This window comes from Cervus canadensis, chromosome 22 (genome assembly GCF_019320065.1).
Source record: "Cervus canadensis isolate Bull #8, Minnesota chromosome 22, ASM1932006v1, whole genome shotgun sequence".
NCBI classification, from domain to species: domain Eukaryota; kingdom Metazoa; phylum Chordata; class Mammalia; order Artiodactyla; family Cervidae; genus Cervus; species Cervus canadensis.
The window spans coordinates 53,744,385-53,766,907 of NC_057407.1; the positions used below are offsets into that span (position 1 = coordinate 53,744,385).

The following is a 22,523-nucleotide window of genomic DNA, read 5'->3' on the forward strand; positions in this document are numbered from 1 at the left end:
GTTTAAATATAAAATAGCTTCACTATGTAAAATGCAAACTTATGTCTTTGTAAAATACTGTTATTAAATTTTTCTATGCTATTATCATAAAATTCATATTAAATAAAACATTTTATGGCCTGAGAGCCTCATTCAGATATTTAAAGTTAGATAATGAGAACACCCTATGATAGTTTGGTTCTTTTTGTTACAAAGAAAAAAATCAATGGAAAGATAGTTTCTTTTGTATTACAAAGCCATATTTTCCAAATTTAGATTGCCATATTCTCCATCATTTCAAAAAAAAGGTATTTTCTGATACTTGTACATTTTTTTACTTCATAGATATATTAACTTTGTTATATAATTTTAAAATTTCTGGTCAAAAGCTGACTAAAACTTTTATATGTATATATATACAGATAAAGGAGGCTTCCCCAGTAGCTCAGTGATAACGAATCCACTTGCAATGCAGGAGATGTGGGTTCTATCCCTGGACCAGGAAGATTCCTGGAGGAGGGCATGGCAACCCACTCCAGTATTCTTGCCTGGAGAATCCCATGGACAGAGGAGCCTAGTGGGCTACAGTCCATAGAGTTGTAAAGAGTTGGACACTACTGAACAACTTAGCACACACTCATACACATAAACACCCATATAAATATACATATACAGACATAGATATATATGTTTAATATATATATTTATATATAATTTTAATGTGTGTTTATACATTTATTTATATATGCACACTTAGATTTTTAATAGAAGTCAGAGTGTGGAAAGTATGTTTAAAAAACCATTTATAAAAATATTTTTGTTAAATTTCTAATCTCTGATTTTGGAGGTAAGCTTGTTACACTAGAGAACTCAGCTCTATATCTTGTATATTTTTTCAAGTAATGGCAGTTGAGAAAACTCACATGGAAGCTTTGACTGTAGCCTTCCAAAGGGACATGGTATTGAAGTGATGAGTGAACCAGAAGCTGTTTCAGGCCTGTTTCCTCACTCCTCTTTTCCTGCATAGATTATCACCCCAAAGCCTCCAGCTACCTTCTGCTTCCAGCACCGACTCTGCTCCGAGCCTCTGTCCTTAGACCGTTGAGGGCCATGTTTAAATGGACATTGAATCTCTGTGTTCCATCCAGCTAAAGGCCTTCCCACCACCTTCTCTAGAAAATGCAGGTGCCTGAGCAGGGCCACTGGGGTGTTTGGAGACGTGGCTTCACCTCCTCGCGCATCGGTATCTCGCACCTGTCCAGGCCACATGAGTTCCTTTCAGACCCCAGAACTCCGAGCTCAAGGCCTCCGCTCTCCCTTCGGCACCTCAGTTCTGGTGCCCCCTTTCCTTAGAATCTCACTGCACCCATGGCCCCATCTTCCTGAAATGCACATGCACATACATGTGTGCACACATGTATACGCTTCTCATATATAAGACCAAAGATAACACACTGATGTGGTATTCTATTTCAGCACTGTCTTAAAATACTCATCCTTAGGTTTGGCCCCAGTTGGTGTGTGTGTTTGGGTGCTTGATTGTGCGTATGGTGTAGAATAAGAGTTCCAATGTGCTGTTTTGACTTAATGTTGGTCCACTAAATTCATTTTCCCTCTGTCTCTCTCTCCCCCTGCACACCTCTGAAAATCTCGTCCCAGCCCCATTTGTGATCACTGCAGTCTGCTAAATACTGATATTTTCAGTTTGGATAAAGTTTAGGCTAGACTCAGAGACTTTTTTCAGGTGAAGAACAAGGATCAGCTAGAGTCAGGGAAGGAAGTTTACCCAATTTCCATCTGTATAAAACTTATTGGCCAGCACAGGAGCTAAAATAGACCATGAAATAAAAATAAACATATACAACCTCAGGTTCTGCAGTTAATGGGATGTGAAAATGTGTTTGCTGCAGACACTGGGTGTCTGGGAGAAGCCTTAGCCACTTGTTTTGTTCATAAGCCCCACACATACTTAGTAAACAGTTGTTATTCATTCCTAGAATCCACCAGATAAATATCCTCTGAGTCAGTTTTAACTCAGCCGTTGGTAAGGGGCTGTCATAGGCTCTCGTGGCCTCCCCCCGAAGGCTGTGCCCAGAATTCCCAGGACTTTCCCTGACAGTACTTTCCCCAGTGACAGACATCTCTCAGCAACAATGTGATGGCAAGTCAGCCAGACTGGAAGAAAAGCTGGGGCTATATAAGACAAGGTAGATAAAGCATCCAGTATGCGATTTATGCCCAGGGTCTGTTCAGAGGTTGTTTGTTAAATGCCTATCTAAAAACTGAGAGTGTGATATCCTTTTAGAATGGCCAAAGAAAAAAATCTACTTGCAAAATTTTTATGGGCTGTGTTCCGCATGGTAAATTTTAATCCCTATTTTGTCAGCCTGAGTTAATATTGTGTACATTTTTATTAGCCATTGATTTTTATAGTTATTTTTAAAGTTTTATTTACTTTATTTATTTTGCTATTTTTGAATAGCAAAATAGGGTCTTCACTGTTGTGCGTGGATTCTCGCTAGTTGTGGCCAGTGGGGGCTTTGTTGCGGTATACAGGCTTCTCTCTGAAGAGAAGCTTCTTTGAGCTTCTCTCATTGTGCTGGCTTCTCTGAGCATAGGCTTCAGTAGTAGCAACAGGCTTAATTGCTCTGTGACATGTGAGATTTTCCAGGACCAGGGATTGAACTCATGTCCCCTGCATTGGCAGGCGGATTCTCAACCACTAGACCACTAAGAAAGTTTCAGTCATTGATTTTTGAATAAGACAGTACAGGATATCAGCCTTTAATTTTGAAGATCAAAGTAGGCATGGCCATGGTCTCCCTATGTCCCTTCTCTCCCACCAAAACCCTCACTGGTTCCTGCAGTCTTTTTACAGGTGAGGCTCTGTCTTTTGTCCTTCACCACCTGTCCCCAGTTCAAGGAAAGTGTGTACAGTAAAAATCCTGAAAGTAGGGAACACATTCATGGCAAAGTCACATTGCCACAGTCACTCCGCTTCTAAAAAGTGTTCTCCATGAACCTAAGCAACTCCCTCCGCATGCTTCTGAAAGCCACATCGGTTCACCTGCACGGTATTCGGCAGGTGCGTGGTGACAGGAAGAGAACTGTTTAATCCTGAGGCTTTGGCGGTCAGGTGACCTGGAAGATGGTCAGTCAAAGCAAGAGGAGACAGAAGGATGAGTTAGAAGAAGTTGCTGGGCATGGTCTGGGAGCTCTGTGTGAGATCCCAGAGGAATGCCAGCTGTAGAGAGGCCCTGGGCACCTGGAACCCAGTGGTTGTGACTTAAGGACAACTTAGGGACAGGGGCTAGCATCTGGGCATTTTCCACTGAGAGTGATGCAAGTCCTGGGAGATGATAGAGAGAGGAAAGAAGAGGACTCAGTGAAGAGAATCCACAATCTACTGAGAAGCGCGGCAGGCTGAGGCAGGCAGGGCAGAGAGCAGCCCCAGCCCCCGCAGCGCATGGTGTGTGGAGATGAAGGAGCTGAGCCAAGGCGGGGCTGGAGGAGGGAAGGGGTTTAAGGAGGGTATTAAACTTCAGGGGGCACCTTCTCTTTCTAACACACCCACTTCTTTGAAAGGGAGAGTTTCCGTCTTCGTCTCTCCAGGAATGTGATTATGGTTACAACAGCACCGTGTAACCAGCAGTCACAAACCTCAGTGATCGGCAACCAGAAACAGATGAGAGGGGAAGGGAAAGGGGGCGCGATTTAGACTGGACTCGTGGGGAGCTTTCTGCTCACGGGCCCCTTCTCCTCCTCCTCGAGCCAGTGGACTCCCTGGGCCTGATGTTGGGACAGTGGCAGAGACCCGTGAGCACAAACCTGCTGCATAAGAGCTTTTCAGGAGTCTCCATCATAGCTTGTCTGCTAATAGATGATTGGCCAAAGGAAATCGCATAAGTGAACCCAACGTGAAAAGATGTGGAGAGATGTCCCGCCCCAGTGTGAGGGCAAATCGAGCCATATGGCCAAAATCAATATAGGACTCCCTTAGAAGAGAGGCAGTCAGAAGAAATATTTCTGAAGAGTTACCTAACCTACCACAAATAAAGATGGCCACTTTGAAGTCTTGCATTTAGGCATGATTTAATAAAGAGCTCAGACATGGAATAATAAAACCTCGTGATAATTCAAAATCAGTCTTTTGCCAGTCACACCGCTGCTGTGGAAATCTGTCTGCATTCCATTCAGCACATGCATTGTTCTGAGCACTGTGGGGAAAATCAAAGATGAAAATGATGTCTTCTATCAAGCAACTTTCAACTGGAAGGAGAGACAGTCGTCTATAAAAAAAAGTTACTGTAATGAAAAGTCAAATGTCACAAGAATTATGGGCAGGAACAAAGCGCGATGCATACAAAAAGGCAGTCAGGAAGAATTCCTCTTCTAAGTGACCGCTTAGAGATCAAGTACCGAAAACAGAGCACACTGGGGCTAATTTAAGAAGAAAGGGATTTCTAGGAAATTAAAGACTCACATAATCATTGAAGGGCTGAAAAGACACGTGTTTCAAAGTGCTGCCCCAGAACTGGGCCACGCAGGGTACTGCTGCTCCTGCCTGAGCCTGAAGCGGCCTGTTTAATTGTGAGTCTGCCACGAGAGATGCCAACACCAGAACCAGTTGTCCCACCATGAGCTTCCCAGCAAAAGTGGATCCCTACCATTATGCCTCTTCTCCCGGTCAGTTCTGAAATGATGGCTTATACACATGCCTCTGATTGGCAGTCACACCAGACACCCCGGCTGCAAGGAAGTCTTGGAAATGTACAAGCATCTTCAGTATAGGAGTGGACTTAATTGAGAAGGAGGTTGGGTGATGCTAAATGAATCCTGAATGTCTTCTACAGGAAGTTCAAGGCAGACGTCATTGAGAGGGTGACATTGGTACCAGGTCTTAGAAAGTGCTGCTTGTAGCAAGCATTCTGTTTATTGAAGTACTTTATAAATTGTAAAGCAACAAACAAATATAAAGAAGACTTGCTTTATGGACTCCCAATGGAATCCTCTCGAATGGGGTCCATGGAGACCTTTTTCTTAGTAATGAGAATCTAGAATCTAGGTTTGACTTCTCCCACCAAATCTGCATGTAAATAGAAGTCCTGTGTTTATTTTTCCATAACATTTTTTGAACATTTACACTTTTTTATCTTTAATAATAAAGATTGAGAGAAATAAATAAAATGCAGATTAAAAAAACACTAGAAAAAATCAGTAAAACCTGATCTCTGATCTTTATTATTTCCTTCCTTCTGCTGCCCTTAGGGGGTTATTTTGTTCTTTTTCTAATTCTTTTAGGTGGTAGGTTAGGTTGTTTATTTGAGACTTTTCTTTGTTTCTTAAGGAAGGCCTGTATCACCATAAACTTCCCTCTTAGGCTTGTTTTTGCTATGTATGGGTGTTTTCATTGTCATTCGTCTCAAACTAATTTTAAATTTCTTCTTTGATTTCATTGTTGACCCACAGTTTTTTAGTAACAAATTGCTCAGTCCTCATGTAATTGTTTCTTTCTTCTTTTTCTTTCCGTGATTAATTTCTAGTTTCATGCAGTTGTGATCAGAACACATGTTTGAAATAGTTTCTGTCCTCTTAAATTTGTTGAGAGTTGTTTGGGGCCCTATTTATTTTAGTCTTTTTTATGAAGTAGATTCTATTGTTACCCTCAGAGAAGTTAAGTTACATCTGGGACATCACGTGTTAATTAATTAGTCTCTTAGTTAGCAACAGAGCTAGTCTAACCCTAAAGTTCTTAAGTCCAGGCACCGTGGCTCTCAGAAAAAGGAAGGAAGCAAAACAAACAAAGGTACAAAAGTGTAGGTAATGAAGCTCAGGCAAAAGGCAGATCTGGAAGAGGTTGCAAAGAGTGGTCCCCAAGGAAAATCAGCCAGAAGGGACTCTGCTGGGAGCTGGACCAAGTTCGGCCGAGGAAAGGGCTGCATTCAGAAACGTTTGGTGCAGGCAGCTGACAACGCTTGATAGTTGTAACGTGTTGAATAAGCATAACTTTAAAATGCAAAGAATTTTGGCTGGAGTCAAAGCTTGAGGTTCAAGTGGTTGTTGGGAGGGAAGTGCTTTGGTGTCACCTTCAGACTTAGCTTTGCTCTCGGTTCTGCCAGTAATGAGCTATGAGACTTTGGGATAAGCCACTGCATCTTGCCAAGTCTCACCTGTAAAGTGGGCTTAATAATGCTGACTCGTGGAATTGTTAAGAAGACAAATTTGAGATGATGGATGAACAGGTGGCCCTCAGTACCTCGTACACGCTCATGTTCAGTTGCTCAGTTGCATCTGACTCTCTGCGACCCCATGGACTATATAGCCCACCAGGCTCCTCTGTCCATGGGCTTTTCCCAGCAAGAATACTGGAGTAGGTTGCTATTTCCTACTCCAGGGAATCCTTAGGGATTAAACCATTGTCCCTCATAGCTCAGTCAGTAAAGAATCTGCGATGCAGGAGACCTGGGTTCGATTCCTGGGTTGGGAAGATCCCCTGGAGACGGAAACGGCAATCCACTCCAGTATTCTTGCCGGGAAAATCCCATGGACAGAGGAGCCTGGTGGGCTACAGTCCATGGAGCCGCAAGTGTCAGACACGACTTAGCAACTAAACCACCACCCCTGCATTGCAGGTGGATTCTTTACTTCTGAGCCACCTGGGCTCCCTCAGTCCATCGTAAAGGACTTGGTAAATGTTATCTGCAGTCACTGGTGATAGGTCCCTGGCCTTCTCATTTTAAGCTCAGTGGCTTTTTCTGTTTTTGCTGACTTGCTGGTAGTTTGAACAGCTTTCCTGCTGGTATATTTTGATAATAAAGAAGAAAGAGGGAAGGCTGGGTATCCAGAAGTTACAATATAAAAAGAAAACCCTTCAAGCCAGGGTGGGGAGATATTTGTAGGCGTTGTAGAATTCCTTCAAGTCCTCATAGCTTTGTGAACCTAATCTATTAATCCTGAGACATACTTGGATGACTGGAGTCCTGGGCCCTCATCCCAGGCTTATATACACTCTGTGGGAAAGTTAAGTCCTAGGAAATAAACAAAACACTAACAGTAAGATAGAAATACAGAGAAACATTAACCCCTGGGCCTGTGATTATCCTCAGAATGTTCACAAAGGGCATCACGTTAGCTGTGGCTATGGTGGCCAGACCTCTGTGAGTGAAGACACAGTTGCCCATCAAGAAGACTAAATGGTTTTTACCTTTCCCTTATTTCTTAAGTACCTTTCCATCCCCCAGTGCAGATTGCCCTGAGCATTTATGGTTTTTACAGGCTTCGGATGGTCTAGCCTCTGGTCTTCTGCCTTTTCCACTTTTGTCAACGAGGCCCTTCCTGCCTTCCTGTATCAGCTGATTTTTAAATGTCAGTCTGAGCAGGTTGATTTCAGAAGCTATATTTAAAAAGAGACCTGCCTGCATCTTTGGCTCTTTCCTGAGACAGCATACTTCAAGAAGGATGAGATCCAGGAGGCCGTTTCTTATTTTCCTTTTAGATCGCGTCTTGGAAGCAAAACCACAGCTGCTCTCATGGTGTCTTGTGAACTCAGGGCAGGCTTTCTGCTGAGGTCAGAAGCTCTCAGCCTTAGTCCTGAGGTCAGCCAGAAATTGTGGTTGAAACCACCCGGGAAATGCTGAAGGGAGCTGAAGGGGAAAGCTGTCCCGTACAGTTGCCACTGACTCACCCAGTTTCTGACCACGTGAGCCCTCTGCTCTGGACATGTTCCCAAGGGCTCTGGTAGGAAGCTGTGATGCTGGGTCAGTTAGTGATGGCTGCATAGCAGACGACCCCCAAACCCCGTGGTTTCAAGCAGGACGCTGTTCTCAGTCCTGATGAATTGTCAGATGGTCTGTGTGGTTCTGCTCACCATGGCTTTATTTGCTGGCCCAAGAACGGCCTCGGCGGGGACAACTGAGCTCACCTCCCAACAATGCTCACCCTCACCAGGCTGTTCTGGGCACATCGTCCCGGGAGCGGTAGGGTTCTAAGAGAGCAGATGAAAGTTGGCAGGACTTCTTGGCATCAGTACGGGCACACCATCTTCTGCTGTGTTTTTTATAGACCAGAGCAAATGGCAAAGCCAGCCAGATTAGAGAGGAGTATCATGGAGGAAGAGACGCCACCACTGCTGATGAGGACTTAAAAGTCACACTGCAAAGCGTGGCAGAGGGATCGAAAATTAGCATTCTGCCACACAGACTGTTTTCTCTATAACTGTGTACAGCGGACCATGTTCTGTGGCTTGGCAAGTGTTTCCACATCCACAATCTCACCCGACTTGCCTAAGCATCCTGTAAAGTCAGTTTAATTCTGATGGTCATTCCCCATCTTCCATGTGAAGAAACTGAGGCCCAGATTGGCTCATTCGGTAGATAACTCGGTGGAGCGGAGGTGGGGCCAGGACTTACGTCTGGTTCTCACTGTAACGGTGCTCATGTTACATGGCGCGTGAGAAGACAGTTATGTCACGGGATGAAGGGGAAAGCAGTGCTCTTGGCGTAGCTCCATCGTGTGTGTCCGGCGAGGCTGAGTGATTCTGTCGCTGCTTCTGCCGGCTCCACGCCGCCCAGGCATCTCAGGCAGCTCCTTGGTCTCGGTGAGTGCCACCTGCACGGTACGGGTCTGCTGCCAGGTCATCACACCACCCGGGTGGTGGTGCCAGGGCCCCAGGGCAGCGCCCCGTGAGGCTGACTTGGGGTTGCCGGGATGAAGCTTGGGTGTACAGATGAGTACCTCACACTTTCTTTAGGAGGAAAAGAGAGAGTACTTTTGTACATGTTTGAATCATTTTCTGTCATAACATACGTTTCTGGACATTCAGCTTTTTTTTTTTTTTTAATTTTTATTAGTTGGAGGCTAATTACTTTACAATATTGTAGTGGTTTTTGTCATACATTGACATGAATTAGCCATGGATTTACATGTATTCCCCATCCCGATCCCCCCTCCCATGGACATTCAATTTTTATTTTATTCACTCATTTAATAAATGCTTAGTGAGCATTTCCCATATGTCGAGCACTGTTCTCAGCTTAAGGTCTAATGGGAGATACAGACAACATGTAAATATACTATATATTAATATACTATACTATAATATATAAACTATACATATATGTTTACATGTGTATACATGTGTATGTATGTGTATACATATGTGTATATAGTATATGAGTATAACATACAGATGAAGAAATAACATTACATTAGTGTATATAAGTATATACCATATATACATGTGTATGTGCATATGTATAAAATATATATATTAATACATATAAATATACAGGGGCTTCCGTGGTGGCTCAGCTGGTAAAGAATCCACCTGCAATGTGGGAGACCTGACTTCAGTCCCTGGGTTGGGAAGATCCCCTGGAGAAGGGAACAGTTACCCACTCCAGTATTCTGGCCTGGAGAATTCCATGGGCTGTATAGTCCACAGGGTCACAAAGAGTCAGACACAACTGAGAGACTTTCACTTTCTTGAATATACAGACAGACATATAAGTAACTATAATTTTATCATCATTCAGCAAGTATATATTTTCTCCAAAGGCACACCCTAACAAAAGACCCTGAGAATTTTCTGTCTTAACAGTATTGCAAAGAAGGTAACCCTTCTAGGAGAGGCTCAAGAAAGGCCCTACAGAGAGGAAGAATCTTCACAAAGGGTTTACCTTAATATATGTTTTAATGTGTGACTAATCATGTTTCTATTTACTTCAGTATTGGCTAAGAGAAAATTTGACTTATTAAGCATTTCACCATATAGAAAACTTTAATTATTTACAGTGGTTCTCGTTTTTTAAGAACTAGATTGGAACTATCCTCTTTGAATGCTGCTATTTAATAGCGAAAAAAAATCCAATTTCTTTAATAAATCAGGTTTATGGTTTTGTAATGTAAACATCTCTGTGTTTATACCTCCCAGTCAATAAATAATTACCTCCTATTACATACAAGACATAACTAGTTGCAATATAATTTACAGGAAGGGAAAGGTTAGTCCTTGGTAGTAATGTGAATCCTCTGGATTTCTTGCTAGCCCAAATGATAGTCTTCACCAAGGAAATCCTCTTCAGAGAGGCTGTCATGCTTTGTTAGGGAAAGGCTCAGGTTTTTTTCAGTATTTGACCATCTTTTTAGTTTCTAAAGAAAAATTTTAAAACTTTTCCCAAGCACCTGAGATGATTTTTCAGGAAGGAAGAAAAAGAGGAAAATAAACCATGGCCCAGAGTTACGATTCATTTTTAGGAAAACATGCCGGGTAATTACATCTTTCACATGCTCCGGTTTATCTCTGTTAACTGTAGTAAACATCTCACTACTTAATTTGTTCTGTCAACCACAGCTTTTAAAAAACGGGGGCTCTGGGGCAGTTGAGGATTTATATCTGCAGTATAATTTCACAGGCAGTTTTTTCCTTCTAATTTTGTATTCTTGGCTCCTTTACAGTCAAATGTCTTCCACTCCATGCAGCTTAAATCTTTAGCCATTGAGGTAATACACTCTTTATCTTCTGTCAGCCCAGCTGGAGAAGCTGGACCCCACACTCCTGACACTCTCAGGCTCCTGCGGCTTCAGAAGCTTGTCACCAGCATCCTGTGATGTTCCCTCTCTCTGGATCCCCTTAGGAGTTAGGTTTCATAATGTTTACCGTCACCACTGCGTCGTGGCTCTCAAAATGCAGTCACAATAGACTCCACTTTTCTTTCTGAAGGAATCCATAAGGTGGTACTGCCGCCTGTTAAGTTGCTTCTGTCATGTCCGACTCTTTGCAGCCCCATGGACTGCAGCCCGCCAGGCCCCACTGTCCATGGGATTCTCCAGGCAAGAATACTGGAGTGGGTTGCCATGCCCTCCTCCAGGGGATCTTCCCAACCCAGAGATTGAGCCCACGTCTTACATCTCCTGCATCGGCAGGCAAGTTCTTTACCGCTAGCACCACCTGGAAAGCCCACGGTGATATTACTGATCGCTCTCATTTCATTCGTTGTTTAAGATGATCGTTTGCAAGCTTGTGCATAGCACCGTTTTTATATATCTTGGAAAAATACGGACTTCTCTGGTGGTTCTGTGGCTCAGACTCCAAGCTCCCAATGCAAAGGGCCCGAATATGATCCCTAGTTACGAAATTAATCCCACATGCTGCAAGTAAGACCTGGCACAGCCAAATAAATAAATACTTTTTAAAAAATAAAAATAAATGGTGGGCTTGCTGCCCACCCCCCCAACACACACTGGACTTGTGACCCATGGAGGAAGTTAAAAGGATGGAATCACATGTCAAAGGCAAACTAATACATTTCCATTTCACTTTTTATTAAAAGGGCTTTTAATCATATAGAGACCACATATCTATCAGGTACATTTTTTTTTTTTACAGGAGGCTGTGTCACTAGTTGAGTTTATCACTTGAAGGTTGGGGACATAGAATAAAATCTGTGATGCAAGTGGCCCTAAGCATCCTCGGGAAAGTCTTGTACATGGCCATGACTTTTAGTGTGCTCCTAGCCAACAGATGATGTGCTTTAGTCAAGTTTCTTGTTACCTATTTTTGCAGAGGCTGCTAAAACTAAGGTACTGAGTCAGCCCATGAGTGAGTTAAGGGGTCAAGTAGACTCACCTGTTTTCTTGCAGTTTATTATAATTAGCTAAAGTTTACCTAGAAATCCATGCTTTCCAAGTTTAATAGTTAAGAATCAAATGAGATTGTCAACGTTTATTTTTTGTGGCAGTTCATATTTGGGCTACTCAATTCACATTGGTTCCCTCATATGATTACACGCATGTCAGTGAGACCTACTGGAGGCCCCATCCTTCAGGTAAACATGAGGTTAGGAGGGTGGATTTAAATATCAGTCAGGAGGGGGACTAACCGGTTATCCTGTAACATCTGTGGACTTTGGTTTTGTTGGATGAGCTCAGTGGTAGTATGTGGAGAAAGAATTTCCCATTAATTACCTTCAATGGAGATATCAAGGGAACATCTCATTCAAGGATGGGCATGATGAAGGACAGAAATGGTAAGGGCATAACAGAAGCAGAAGAGATAAATAAGACGTGGCAAGAATACACAGAAGAACTATAGCAAAAAAAAAAGGTCTTAATGAACGGGGTAACCACGATGGTGTGATCACTCACCTAGAGCCAGACATCCTGGAGTGTGAAGTCAAGTGGGCCTTGGGAACCATTACTACAAACAAAGCTAGTGGAGGTGATGGAAGTCCAGCCGAGCTATTTAAAATCCTGAAAGATGATGCTGTTAAGTGCTGCGCTCAGTATGTCAGCAAATTTGGAAAACTTAGCAGTGGCCACAGGACTGGAAAAGGTCAGTTTTCATTCCAATCCTAAAGAAGAGCTATGCCAAAGAATGTTCAAACTACTGCCCAACAGTGCTCATTTCACCTGCTAGTAAGGTTACACTCAAAATCCTTCAAGCTAGGCTATAGCAGCACGTGAACCAAGAACTTCCAGTTGAAGGTGGGTTTCAAAGAGGCAGAGGAATCAGATAACAAATTGCCAACATTCATTGGATCATGGAGAAAGCAAAGGAATTCCAGAAAAACATTTACTTCTGCTTCATTGACTATGCTAAAGCCCTTGACTGTGTGGATCATAACAAACTGTGGAAAATTCTTAAAGAGATAGAAATACCAGACCACCTTACCTGTCTCCTGAGAAACCTGTATGCAGATCAAGAAGCAACAGTTAGAACTGAACATGGAACAACAGACTGGTTCAAAATTGGGAGAGGAATATGACAAGGATATATTCTGTCACCCTGGTTATTTAACTTATATAGAGAGTACATCTTGTGACATGCTGGGCTGGTTGTCTCTCAAGCTGGAATATAGATTGCCAGAAAAAAAAACATTAATAACCTCAGATATGCAGATGATACCACTCCAAGGGTGAAAAGAGGAACCTCTTGTTGAGGGTAAAAGAAGAGAGTGAAAAAGCTGGCTTAAAACTTAACATTCAAAAAACTAAGATCATGGCCACCTGGTCCCATCACTTCATGGCAAATAGAAGGGGTAAAAGTGGAAGCAATGACAGATTTTATTTTCTTGGTCTCCAAAATCACAGCAGACGGTAAACTGCAGCCATGAAATCAAAAGACACTTGCTCCTTGGAAGGAACGCTGTGACAAACCTAGACACCATATTAAGAAGCAGAGACACCACTTCGCTGACAAAGGTCCATATGGTTTTTCAGTGTTATGTATGGATGTGAGAGTTGAACCATAAAGAGAGCGGAACACAGAAGAACTGATTTTGAAATGTGGTGCTGGAGAAAACTTCTGAGAGCCTCTTGGACAGCAAGGAAATCAACCCAGTCAATCCTAAAGGAAATCAACCCTGAATATTCTTTGGAAGGACTATTGCTGAAGCTCCAATATTTTGGCCACCTGATGTGAAGAGCATCAGGAAAAACCCTGATGCTGGGAATGATCAAAGCCAAAAGGAAAGGGGGTGACAGAAGATGAGATGGGTAGATAACATCCCTGACTCAATGAACATGAGTTTGAGTAAACTTCAGGAGTTAGTGGAGGATAGGAGAGCCTGGGATTGCAGTTCATGGGGTCACAATGAGTTGGACACGACTTAATGACTGAACAACAACAAGAAAGCACTCTTACTTAACAGAAGTAGTTTGCTTTCTTTTTAAAAAAATTTTGTTGAAATATAATTGATTTACGGTCTTATGTTCAATTTTTGCAGTTTGGTTTCTTTTTAAATTGAAAAAAAATGACTACTTAGAGTATTATATTCTGCTTCCCCTAAATGTTAAAATTAAGAAAATATAAAAATAGACAATAAGCAGGATCCCCAATTAAACAAACTAAATAAGCAAAGTGCATATTGTATGCAAACCTGTCCCTGGTGTCCTTAAAGATGCATTTGGATCTATGGAAGCTGCTTTGGAGGAAAGCCTTCTGAATCGAAGGAATGACTGTCGGAGAAAAAAATGCTATTCTGGACACACAGTGTCCTGTCAGTTGGAACCATCCCCACACATGCAGTCTGAAGGCAGGTCCCCCACATGCCTGCAGCTGTGGGTGGGGGTTTCTAAAGTATGGTTAATATTTCACAAGCCTCCTTAGCAGATTGAGATCACAGAGGCCGTAAATCGCTGTCTCATTAGTGAGGGAAAACATTGCATTTGTCTGCTGGCAGTGATTGTTCTGTTTTAAAGAGAAGTTGGTTTATGAAGGTGCCTCTTTGGACTCTTTTCTACGAACTGAATGTACTTGAAGTGTAATTTAAGATTACATCAGGGGAGGGGTGGAGTAGGAGTTTGGGATTGGCAGATGCAAGGTATACAGGATGGATAAACAAGGTCCTCCTGTAGGGTACAGGGAACTATATTCAGGGCTCTATGATAAACCATAATGGAAAAGAGTGTGTGCATATGTAACTGAATCACTTTGCTACACAGCAGAAATTAAGACAATACTGTATAAAACAGCCATGCTTCAATAAGATAATTAAAAAAAAAAGACAGGCTTCATTGATACTGATAGTAGAGTGTCCTATGCTGATGAAAGTTGGTGAGGATGAAGAGTCTCTGCCTTCTCAGCTGACTTCAAAGGTCTTACCTGTTTGCTGTCATCCATTTATACTGGCTTGACTTCCATCCACCTTTTGTAGCATTTATTTTTGAGACTTTAAGAAACAGTGGTCCTATTAATTTAAATAAAACAGACACCGATCTCCCAACAATTGTGTTGTTTTAATAGGTGATTAGCATCTCTCAGATGCTAACGAACAAATCTTTGGACTCCAGCACTTTCTAGAAACCCACAGGTGAACTAGGACATGGGGAAATTGCTTCTAGAACAATCCATGCTGCCCTCCAGCTCCTGCCCATGCTGCCCTCCAGCTCCTGCCGTCTGCTGTGGAGTGAGCTCTAACCACAGTTTCCTGGCAGCCCTCAGATGGTTAAGGGGGAGAGGTGAGGGGACAAAGAACAAGGGAAGAGTCACTTGAAGCTCCTTGAGACGGGGGTCTCAGAGTGGTTCTGGTGATTCAAAGAAGCAAATAGAGTTCCATGTCACCCTCATCTCCAGGGCTATGGAGATGCACCATAACTGCACAGTAACTATGGTGACCGTGAAATGCAGGGCATTATCTGAAGCTGAGGTTGGCGTGGTGCACACTCTGTGCTATTCCCATCATCCTGGACCAAGAATTCTTCACCTCCGTGCACAGCAGACCACTTACATGGATTTATGCTCAAACCGTGCCTGTAACTGTCAGATCGGAGGAGCCGGCCCCAAGGGGTCTGAAACAAGAGGACGGCAGGCTTTGTCTCTTGCCAGCCTGCGCCTGCCTTGGTAATGGCCCTGAAATTACCCGAGGAAACCCAGGAAGCAGGCCTCAGCTCCAGTGTGTCGGTGAAGGTCCCTTTGTGTATGTGGACTGAGAACCCTCAGCAGCATTTGGAACTTGGATGAAAGGTTTCAGCCGTCAGGTCAGGCAGTCTTTGGAAGATTCAGCCTGCTGGGTTTAATTTCAGAACCTCAGCCTGCTTTATTCAGACAGCCGTCCATCCACTGACACATCTTTTTTCTCTTTTTTTGGTCCTTTTCATTTTTGGCCTCATTACCCTTTGCCGTTCATTTGTTGGAAAGAGAGAGGAAGGTAATTGGCTAGGGGTGAAGAGGAAAGCTGGATTAACTTTGCTGTTTAAATCCTGCGGCACACTGTGACAAAGACCTGTGAAAAACTTCCGAAGGGCTTTCCTCTGAAACTGTGAGCAGAGCGGTGAGGTGGTGAGACCAGTGGGGGGTGCCAGTGCGGCAGAAATCTGATTGTCCATTGTCTCTGGGACACAGCTGTGGTGCATCTAGATTGGGGCAGGTGAGATCACCCCTCCAGTCATTTGTCTTTGAATTTATATATTAGCCTGTATTCCACAGATGCCACCATTCAGAACCTGGAGGGCTTTTTTCTGCTCTGCTTGTTTATATTCAGTTTGCCTAAGAAATGACTCCTTACTTCTTTCTTTACCAAATACACTCTTTTAGCTTTGCTACAAAAGTTGACCTTGGAATACAGATGAAGTCCTGTGTCTTCCAGACTACGTAGACTATAGCATGTTCTATTGCTTAGTTGCTTTATCAGGGCCTGATGTTCATTGTAAATAAAAAATGAGCCAAGTCAAGCTCATGAATTAGCACTTATTTGGAGTGCAGCTGAAAATAATTTGAAAAAGATACTAATTTAAATCAAGCAATATGAAACCATAGAACAAACCACATATACGCGCACGCTTCTGTGTGTGTGTGTGGTGTATGTATGTATGTGTTGCTAATATCGGCAATTAGTTGTAGCACTTACGGCAAAAGATTGGCACGCGGGAAGAAGGGAGAGATGTAAATTTGTACTTGCTTTATACTCTCCAACATCTGAAAGCATACAGTGGTGCTCTCTCAATGGCCACCATGTCGTTTCTTACAGCCTCACAATTTGGAATGTTGTTTGGATGTCTTGGGAGACCCAGCGTTTCAGAAACCTTGGCAGAGGGGAAACCAACAGGCTCCTGGGGCCAGTAGGTGCTGTCAGTGCATCCTGCCCATGCGGGCAACTCCATACCCTTACGCGGCGTCCACAAGTCAGGCTCTCAGAGTGTGTCCAGTGACCGAGAATGTATGCTCAACGCAAGACGCTTCTGAAAGTAAAGTGAATGGTGTTAATAATTACACCAGAAAAACACAGCTTGGCGCAAGCCAGCATTCCTGGTTATATGCTCTTTTGTTGTTCTTGCTCATGATTATTCCTCTGATGAGTTCCAAAAACAGAAAGCATGTTTTTATTCTGTTTTGATATATGTGTTTGATTAAACCAGAATCCTCTTAGAAAAAGAGAACTTTGTAGTGAGAATGATACACACTCATTGTGAAAACAAATTGAAAAACCCAACAATACAGAAAGTGCAAGACGAGTAAAAGTCCGTCGCAGTGCCAGAACCCAGAGGTAACTACTGTTCACAGTTTGGTAAACATCCTTCTGGTCTTCTCTAAATATGCGTATACAGGCACAGAAACACAAATATACTCTTACACAAATGGGATCAAATGATGTATAATGTTCTACAAATCTGCTTGCCTTCAGTAAACACTTAGGCATCTTTCCATGGTGTCCAGCATGGGTCTGCATAATTTTAACGGCTATATACACAAGAAAATGCATGTACCATATCATTTTACACAACTCAGCCTTGCATTATTAACATTTGGTTTCTACATTTTTTAATTTAATTTTTGTTTTATATTGGAGTGTAGTTGGCCTCCTAGGTGTCACTAGTGGTAAAGAACTCACTGGCCAGCTCAGGAGACTTAGGAGACCTGGGTTCAATCCCTGGGTTGGGAAGATCCCCTGGAGAAGGGCATGGCACCCCACTCCAGGATTCTTGCCTGGAGAATCCCATGGACAGAGGAGACTGGTAGGCTACGGTCCACAGGGTCGCACACAGTGGGACACAACTGAAGTGACTTAGCACACAGCTGATTTACAATGTTGTGTTAGTTTCAGGCATACAGCAGAGTGATTCAGTTATACACACACACATATATATATTCTTTTTCAGATTCTTTTCCCATGTTGGTTATTACAGAATAGAGTTCCCTGTGCTGTAATAATAACTAACTAATAATGATATAATAACAACTCTATTATTTAGCAGAGTTCCCTGTGCTATACAGTAGGTCCTTGTTGGTTATCTATCTTATATATAGCAGTGTGTTTATGTTAGTCCCAAGCTACTTTGTCCCTCCCATCTACATTTTTAACATTAGAAGTAACAGAGGTGAATGCTCTGGTTTACATTCTTTTGATTGTAATTTTGACTCCGTCTCTCTCTTTCACAAAAGCATGTCAGAGGAATGAGAGAGATGTTCCATGGGGAATAATCTGAAATGCTTTTAACTTTAAAGAAAGAGGAGGAAGAGGAGGTATTACCTGCAAATTCCTATAATATAACTTGATTAGTAACAAGTTGTCCACACACCACACACCTTTTGAGTGCCAGCAGCATCTCTGGAACCTTCTCTAAAGTCCAAGCTCTCCTGCCCAAAGCATCCTTTTCCACCACCCCTGGTCTCTGCCTGTAGGCCACTGAGTCTTAAGTCTCCATCACATTTGGTTCTTCAGATCTGATGTTGAACCAGCTTCATTTCCTGCGGTAGTCATTTTCATGTTTTCTCACCCTTCTGTGAGGAGTGATGTGCTTTTCCTGCTCATTCCCTGCCGGCGCCCTCAGCGCTGGCTTATGTGAGGTGCCGAGGGCGGGCAGATGCCGTGGGCAGGGGGACTCAAGCCACTAAAGCGGCAGCCTCCGCTCCTCTGCCTGCCTCCAGGCGCCCTTCACAGTGCCTGGCAGACTGAGGGTGTACTGCCAGGGAAAGGCTGCCCTCCTTCTTAGTTACAGGACCACCAGTAAATACACGGAAAGCATAGTTGAAATGTTTGAAAACTGCTGTATTCTCTTAAGTTCAAAGTAAGTCCAGTTGGTTTAAAGTATTGGCTTCTTGAGGACGTCCCCGCTGGCTCAGATGGTAAAGAACTGCCTACAGTGTGGGAGGCCTGGGTTCAGTCCCCAGGTTGACAAGACCCCCTGGAGAAGGCAATGGCTCCCCGCTCCAGTATGCTTGCCTGGAGAATCCCATGGACAGATGAGCCTGGTGGGCTACAGTCCACGGGGTCACAGAGAGTCAGACACGAGTGAGCAACTAACATAGATATATATATTGGCTTCTTGAAGAAATTTCCCAAGAGTCACTTGTTGCTAAAAAATAAGCAGGGCGGGATTACTATAATGATGGGTAATATACCATTTGGGGCTTCCCAGGTGGCGCAGTGGTAAAGAATCTGCCTGCCAGTTCAGGAGATGAAAGAGACATGGCTTTAATCCCTTGGGTCAAGAAGATCCCTGGAGGAGGAAATGGCAACTCACTCCCGTATTCTTGGCTGGGAAATCCCATGGACAGAGAAGCCTAGCAGGCTACGGTCCATGGGGTCACAGAGTCGCGTATGACTGAGCGACTGAGTACACACACACATATGCCATTTGTCAAACAACGGGAGAGTTCAAGGAGGAAGCAAGACAGCCACCCAGCTGGCTGCTCCTCTTCCCTTCTGATTAGAGACAGACCAAGGGTAAGATGGAACGTCACTGTCTCCCCGGGGGCCACTGATCCAGGCTGGGAGACCTGATGGAGGCTTTCTTCACCTGAACCAGAAAACTCAGCAACAGGAGAAACATGAATACAGCATTTACTTCCATTTAGAATAGCTAGAATCAGTTATCCCAGAAACGGTGATGCCCCAGATGGCAAATGGAGAGTGTAACTTCTGAGCAACAGCTAGAAATGACAAGGCAAGCTTCCGATCCAGAAAGTGAAGCCAGGTTTTTTTGAAAGTCAGAATTAGGTGAATGAAGATTTGTTAGAAACTATTGATAGTTAATCACAGTCAGAGTAATACTGGGTTTCCCCAGTGGTGCTAGTGGTAAAGAACCCACCTGTCAATGCAGGAGATGCAGGTTCGAACCCTGGGCTGGGAAGATCCTCTGAAGAAGGGCATGGCAACCCACAACAGTATTCACGCCTGGGAAATCTTATGGACAGAGGAGTCTGGTGGGCTACAGTCCATGGGGTCACAAAGAGTCGGACACACCTGAAGTGACTTTGCACGCACACATGCACACACCACGCGGGGGGGGGGGGTGGGGAGCTTGTTGTTTGCTCTATTTCCTCCTCTTGAACTTGAGAGGAGTCACATGACATTTATTCAATGCCAAGAGCATGCAGATGCAACGCATGAGGGGTGTGACTTTGAAATGCAGAGCTGAGAAGTTATAGGTAATTGAATGAATGAATAAGTGAATAAATAAACAACACAGCTTTATATAGGAGAATTTAAAATGTAATAGTTGAATTAAATTCAACATTCCTCCCCAGTTAAAAATTCTTACACCCACCCTCGTTATTGAACAATCTTGTATTTATTGGGCACTTTTTGTGTGCAGCTCACTGTGAAAAAGGTGCTGTTGGTACTCATTTTCTGCCAATAAAAGCAATTGAGTTCTAGAAATTTTTTTAAACGTTTTGGTAGCTAAGCCTCTGACACGTGTACTATTCAACTGAAAGCATGACAGTTGATAGATGCGTGTTTGAAAATCTGGCGCCCTAGCCTCATTCTTCCCGACTCTTCAGTGTTGTTCCCAGACGTGACCTCTGGCTGGGTGGGCTGTTGGTTGGGGTGACTCCTGAGGTGTCCCTTCCATTCCTACCATGATCCATGGGAAGGTGCTACGGGAGCCTCGCCGTCCTGTCCCAGGAGGTGGACAGGTAACTAGCTGCAGCTGGTCTTGGCTGGAGTACACGCGGGTCATCCTGTTTGGCTTCTGCCCTCACTTTAAAAATCACACCATCATCATTTCAGACACACTTGAGAGTCCAAAAGAATTGAATCCGAACTGGGCTTGGGATTTTCCCTCTGTTCCTGCACTTCCTCAGATCCTTCACTAGATGGTGTTCCACGTCAATCCTTAGTCTACGTGGTTGCTTTGGTCCAGGAAAATGGGGGAAACACACAGCCATCCCTCTGTGACCGGCCACGGTCCTCCCTCTGGCTTCAAGAGTGGCTGGGCCCTTCCCCGCTAGCCGGTGGGTAGGTGTGCAGGGGTGCGTACTGTTGGGCTATTTCACAGGCCATGCTCTTCAGTATCTGTGCGCGGAGGGGGTTCTGCCAGGAGGCGTTTCTGTGTGATCGGCAGGAAGCTTTGCTAGACCCATCAGCGGCAGTCCCTTGACTCTGGCTGGTGCTGGAAATCACAAACAGATTCATTCTAACTCCCTGGTGAAGACGGCCCATTTAAACCACAGGCCACTGTTGCGACAGGAACTGAAACTCAAGGGTGGTGAGTGAGGTAGACAGATGAGTAATGAATAGAAATATTTACAGAAGGTGACAGACCCCAGAAATATACACACTTGTGCCCACATGTGTAAATCTTGGATCCGTGTTTCTTAGCACTTTGGGTCTAGGGTCTTTATTTCAAAGGAAATGATGAATTACTGTTGTTTTTCTTAAATACTGAAAAATTCACTTGATTCACAAAAGATGTTGGAGGCCATCTTTCAAAAACAAACTGGAAAAACAAAAACTGGATTTTAGGATGCTCTGAAAACAACAGTCCAATGAGATGAATGAATAGATATGAACTTGTCCTACTTAGTTCCACAGTTCCTCACTCCTTCCTGCCCCGGCTGCTCGATTATTCAGATAGCTAAACATGCCATCACTTTGACAGCTGTATATGCATTTGATTCATTACTGTCAGTAGCCAAGGAGACTGAATTTTTTCATGACACGTTTGAGTCTGGAGGCAGCTTCATGAAAAAAAAAAAAAAAACAACTTTTAGACAACCCAGCAGGTTGGGTCTGAAATCCCTGGGAGGGAACAATGGCCTGGTTCCACTTGAGATGACTCTGCTATCACCTTCGACAGAGCAGAGCCCAATTCTGTTGGGCTGGTCTGAGGATATGCTTCGTGTGCAAGGCTTAGTCTGGGCCAAGGGCAATGAAAATTATCTGAGCAACAAAGAGAAACATGCCATCGTATACAAGTGCTTTGGTTTCCCAAGGGACCAAGAGGGCCTGTGAGGATAAAGGATGGGAGTTCCTGGTCTCGATTGTATTCATTCATGAAGGGATCTTTGAGTGGTCCCCTGCTCTGTAATGCTCAAACTCACACTAGCTCATCTCTACTCTCCTTCATAGCCAGCCTAAATGCTCAGAGACAACACTGAATCCATAGAAAATTATTTTTGTACATGTGATCTATCCGGTTCATTTTTTCAGGCATGCAAATGGCAATTTTAGTTGACAGTTATTTTAACAATTTTTTTCTTGCATCCCCAAATTATATTTCATTTTTATTTGTTGATGTTCCTGAGTGTGAGATGCCCAATGGCCTAGAAAACAGTACAAAGGAGGAAGAGAAAGATGATTCTCACAGAAATGTTAGCCCACCTGTCAGCCTGCTGCCCAGCGGGACAGACTCCAGTACCACTCTTCACGTCGCCGTGGAAACACTGATGGGGATGCCTGTTTGCCTCTCTCCTGATGTTCATTCGCCTTTAATAAGGAGGTTCCCGTCCTTGACTTCACCTCAGAATCACAGGGCAGTTATGGTAAAAATCAGACTTCCCGGCTCAATTTCTTATAGAATGAAGATTCAGGAGGTCTGCGGTGGGTGGTACCCTAATGTCCGTATTTTTATCAAGCATCTCCAGACAGTTCAGAGGCGTGGTGTGTAAACTCCAGAAATACTAGACAGGTGCTTCAGGGCCTCGTGTAAATGCTACAGTCTTCACCCACCACTACACTTGAAGTATCTTGATGTCAGGATTAAACAAATATTAAGTCACTTTCCTGTTCTTTACTCCCTTCTCCACATGTTTTTTAAAACACACAACAATACCATCATCTCAGAGCAATTTCACTTACTTTAAAAATCTCCCCTACCCTGTG

At 43.6% G+C, this 22,523-nt stretch overlaps 1 protein-coding gene across 3 annotated transcripts in view; it reads left to right on the forward strand.

Annotated features, from left to right (window-relative positions):
- The window catches only part of GADL1 (glutamate decarboxylase like 1), a 180,708-nt gene that overhangs the window by 131,791 nt on the left and 26,394 nt on the right, over window positions 1-22,523 (forward strand). The window contains exon 15 of one of the 3 annotated variants that reach the window (XM_043442938.1): window positions 16,446-16,826. The exons of the other annotated variants lie outside the window; for them this stretch is intronic. Within the exon in view, the coding sequence (XP_043298873.1) occupies window positions 16,446-16,811 (366 nt within the window). The 3' untranslated portion in view covers window positions 16,812-16,826. Of the gene's footprint in view, window positions 1-16,445; window positions 16,827-22,523 lie in introns of those variants that run through there. 3 annotated transcript variants of the gene reach the window in all.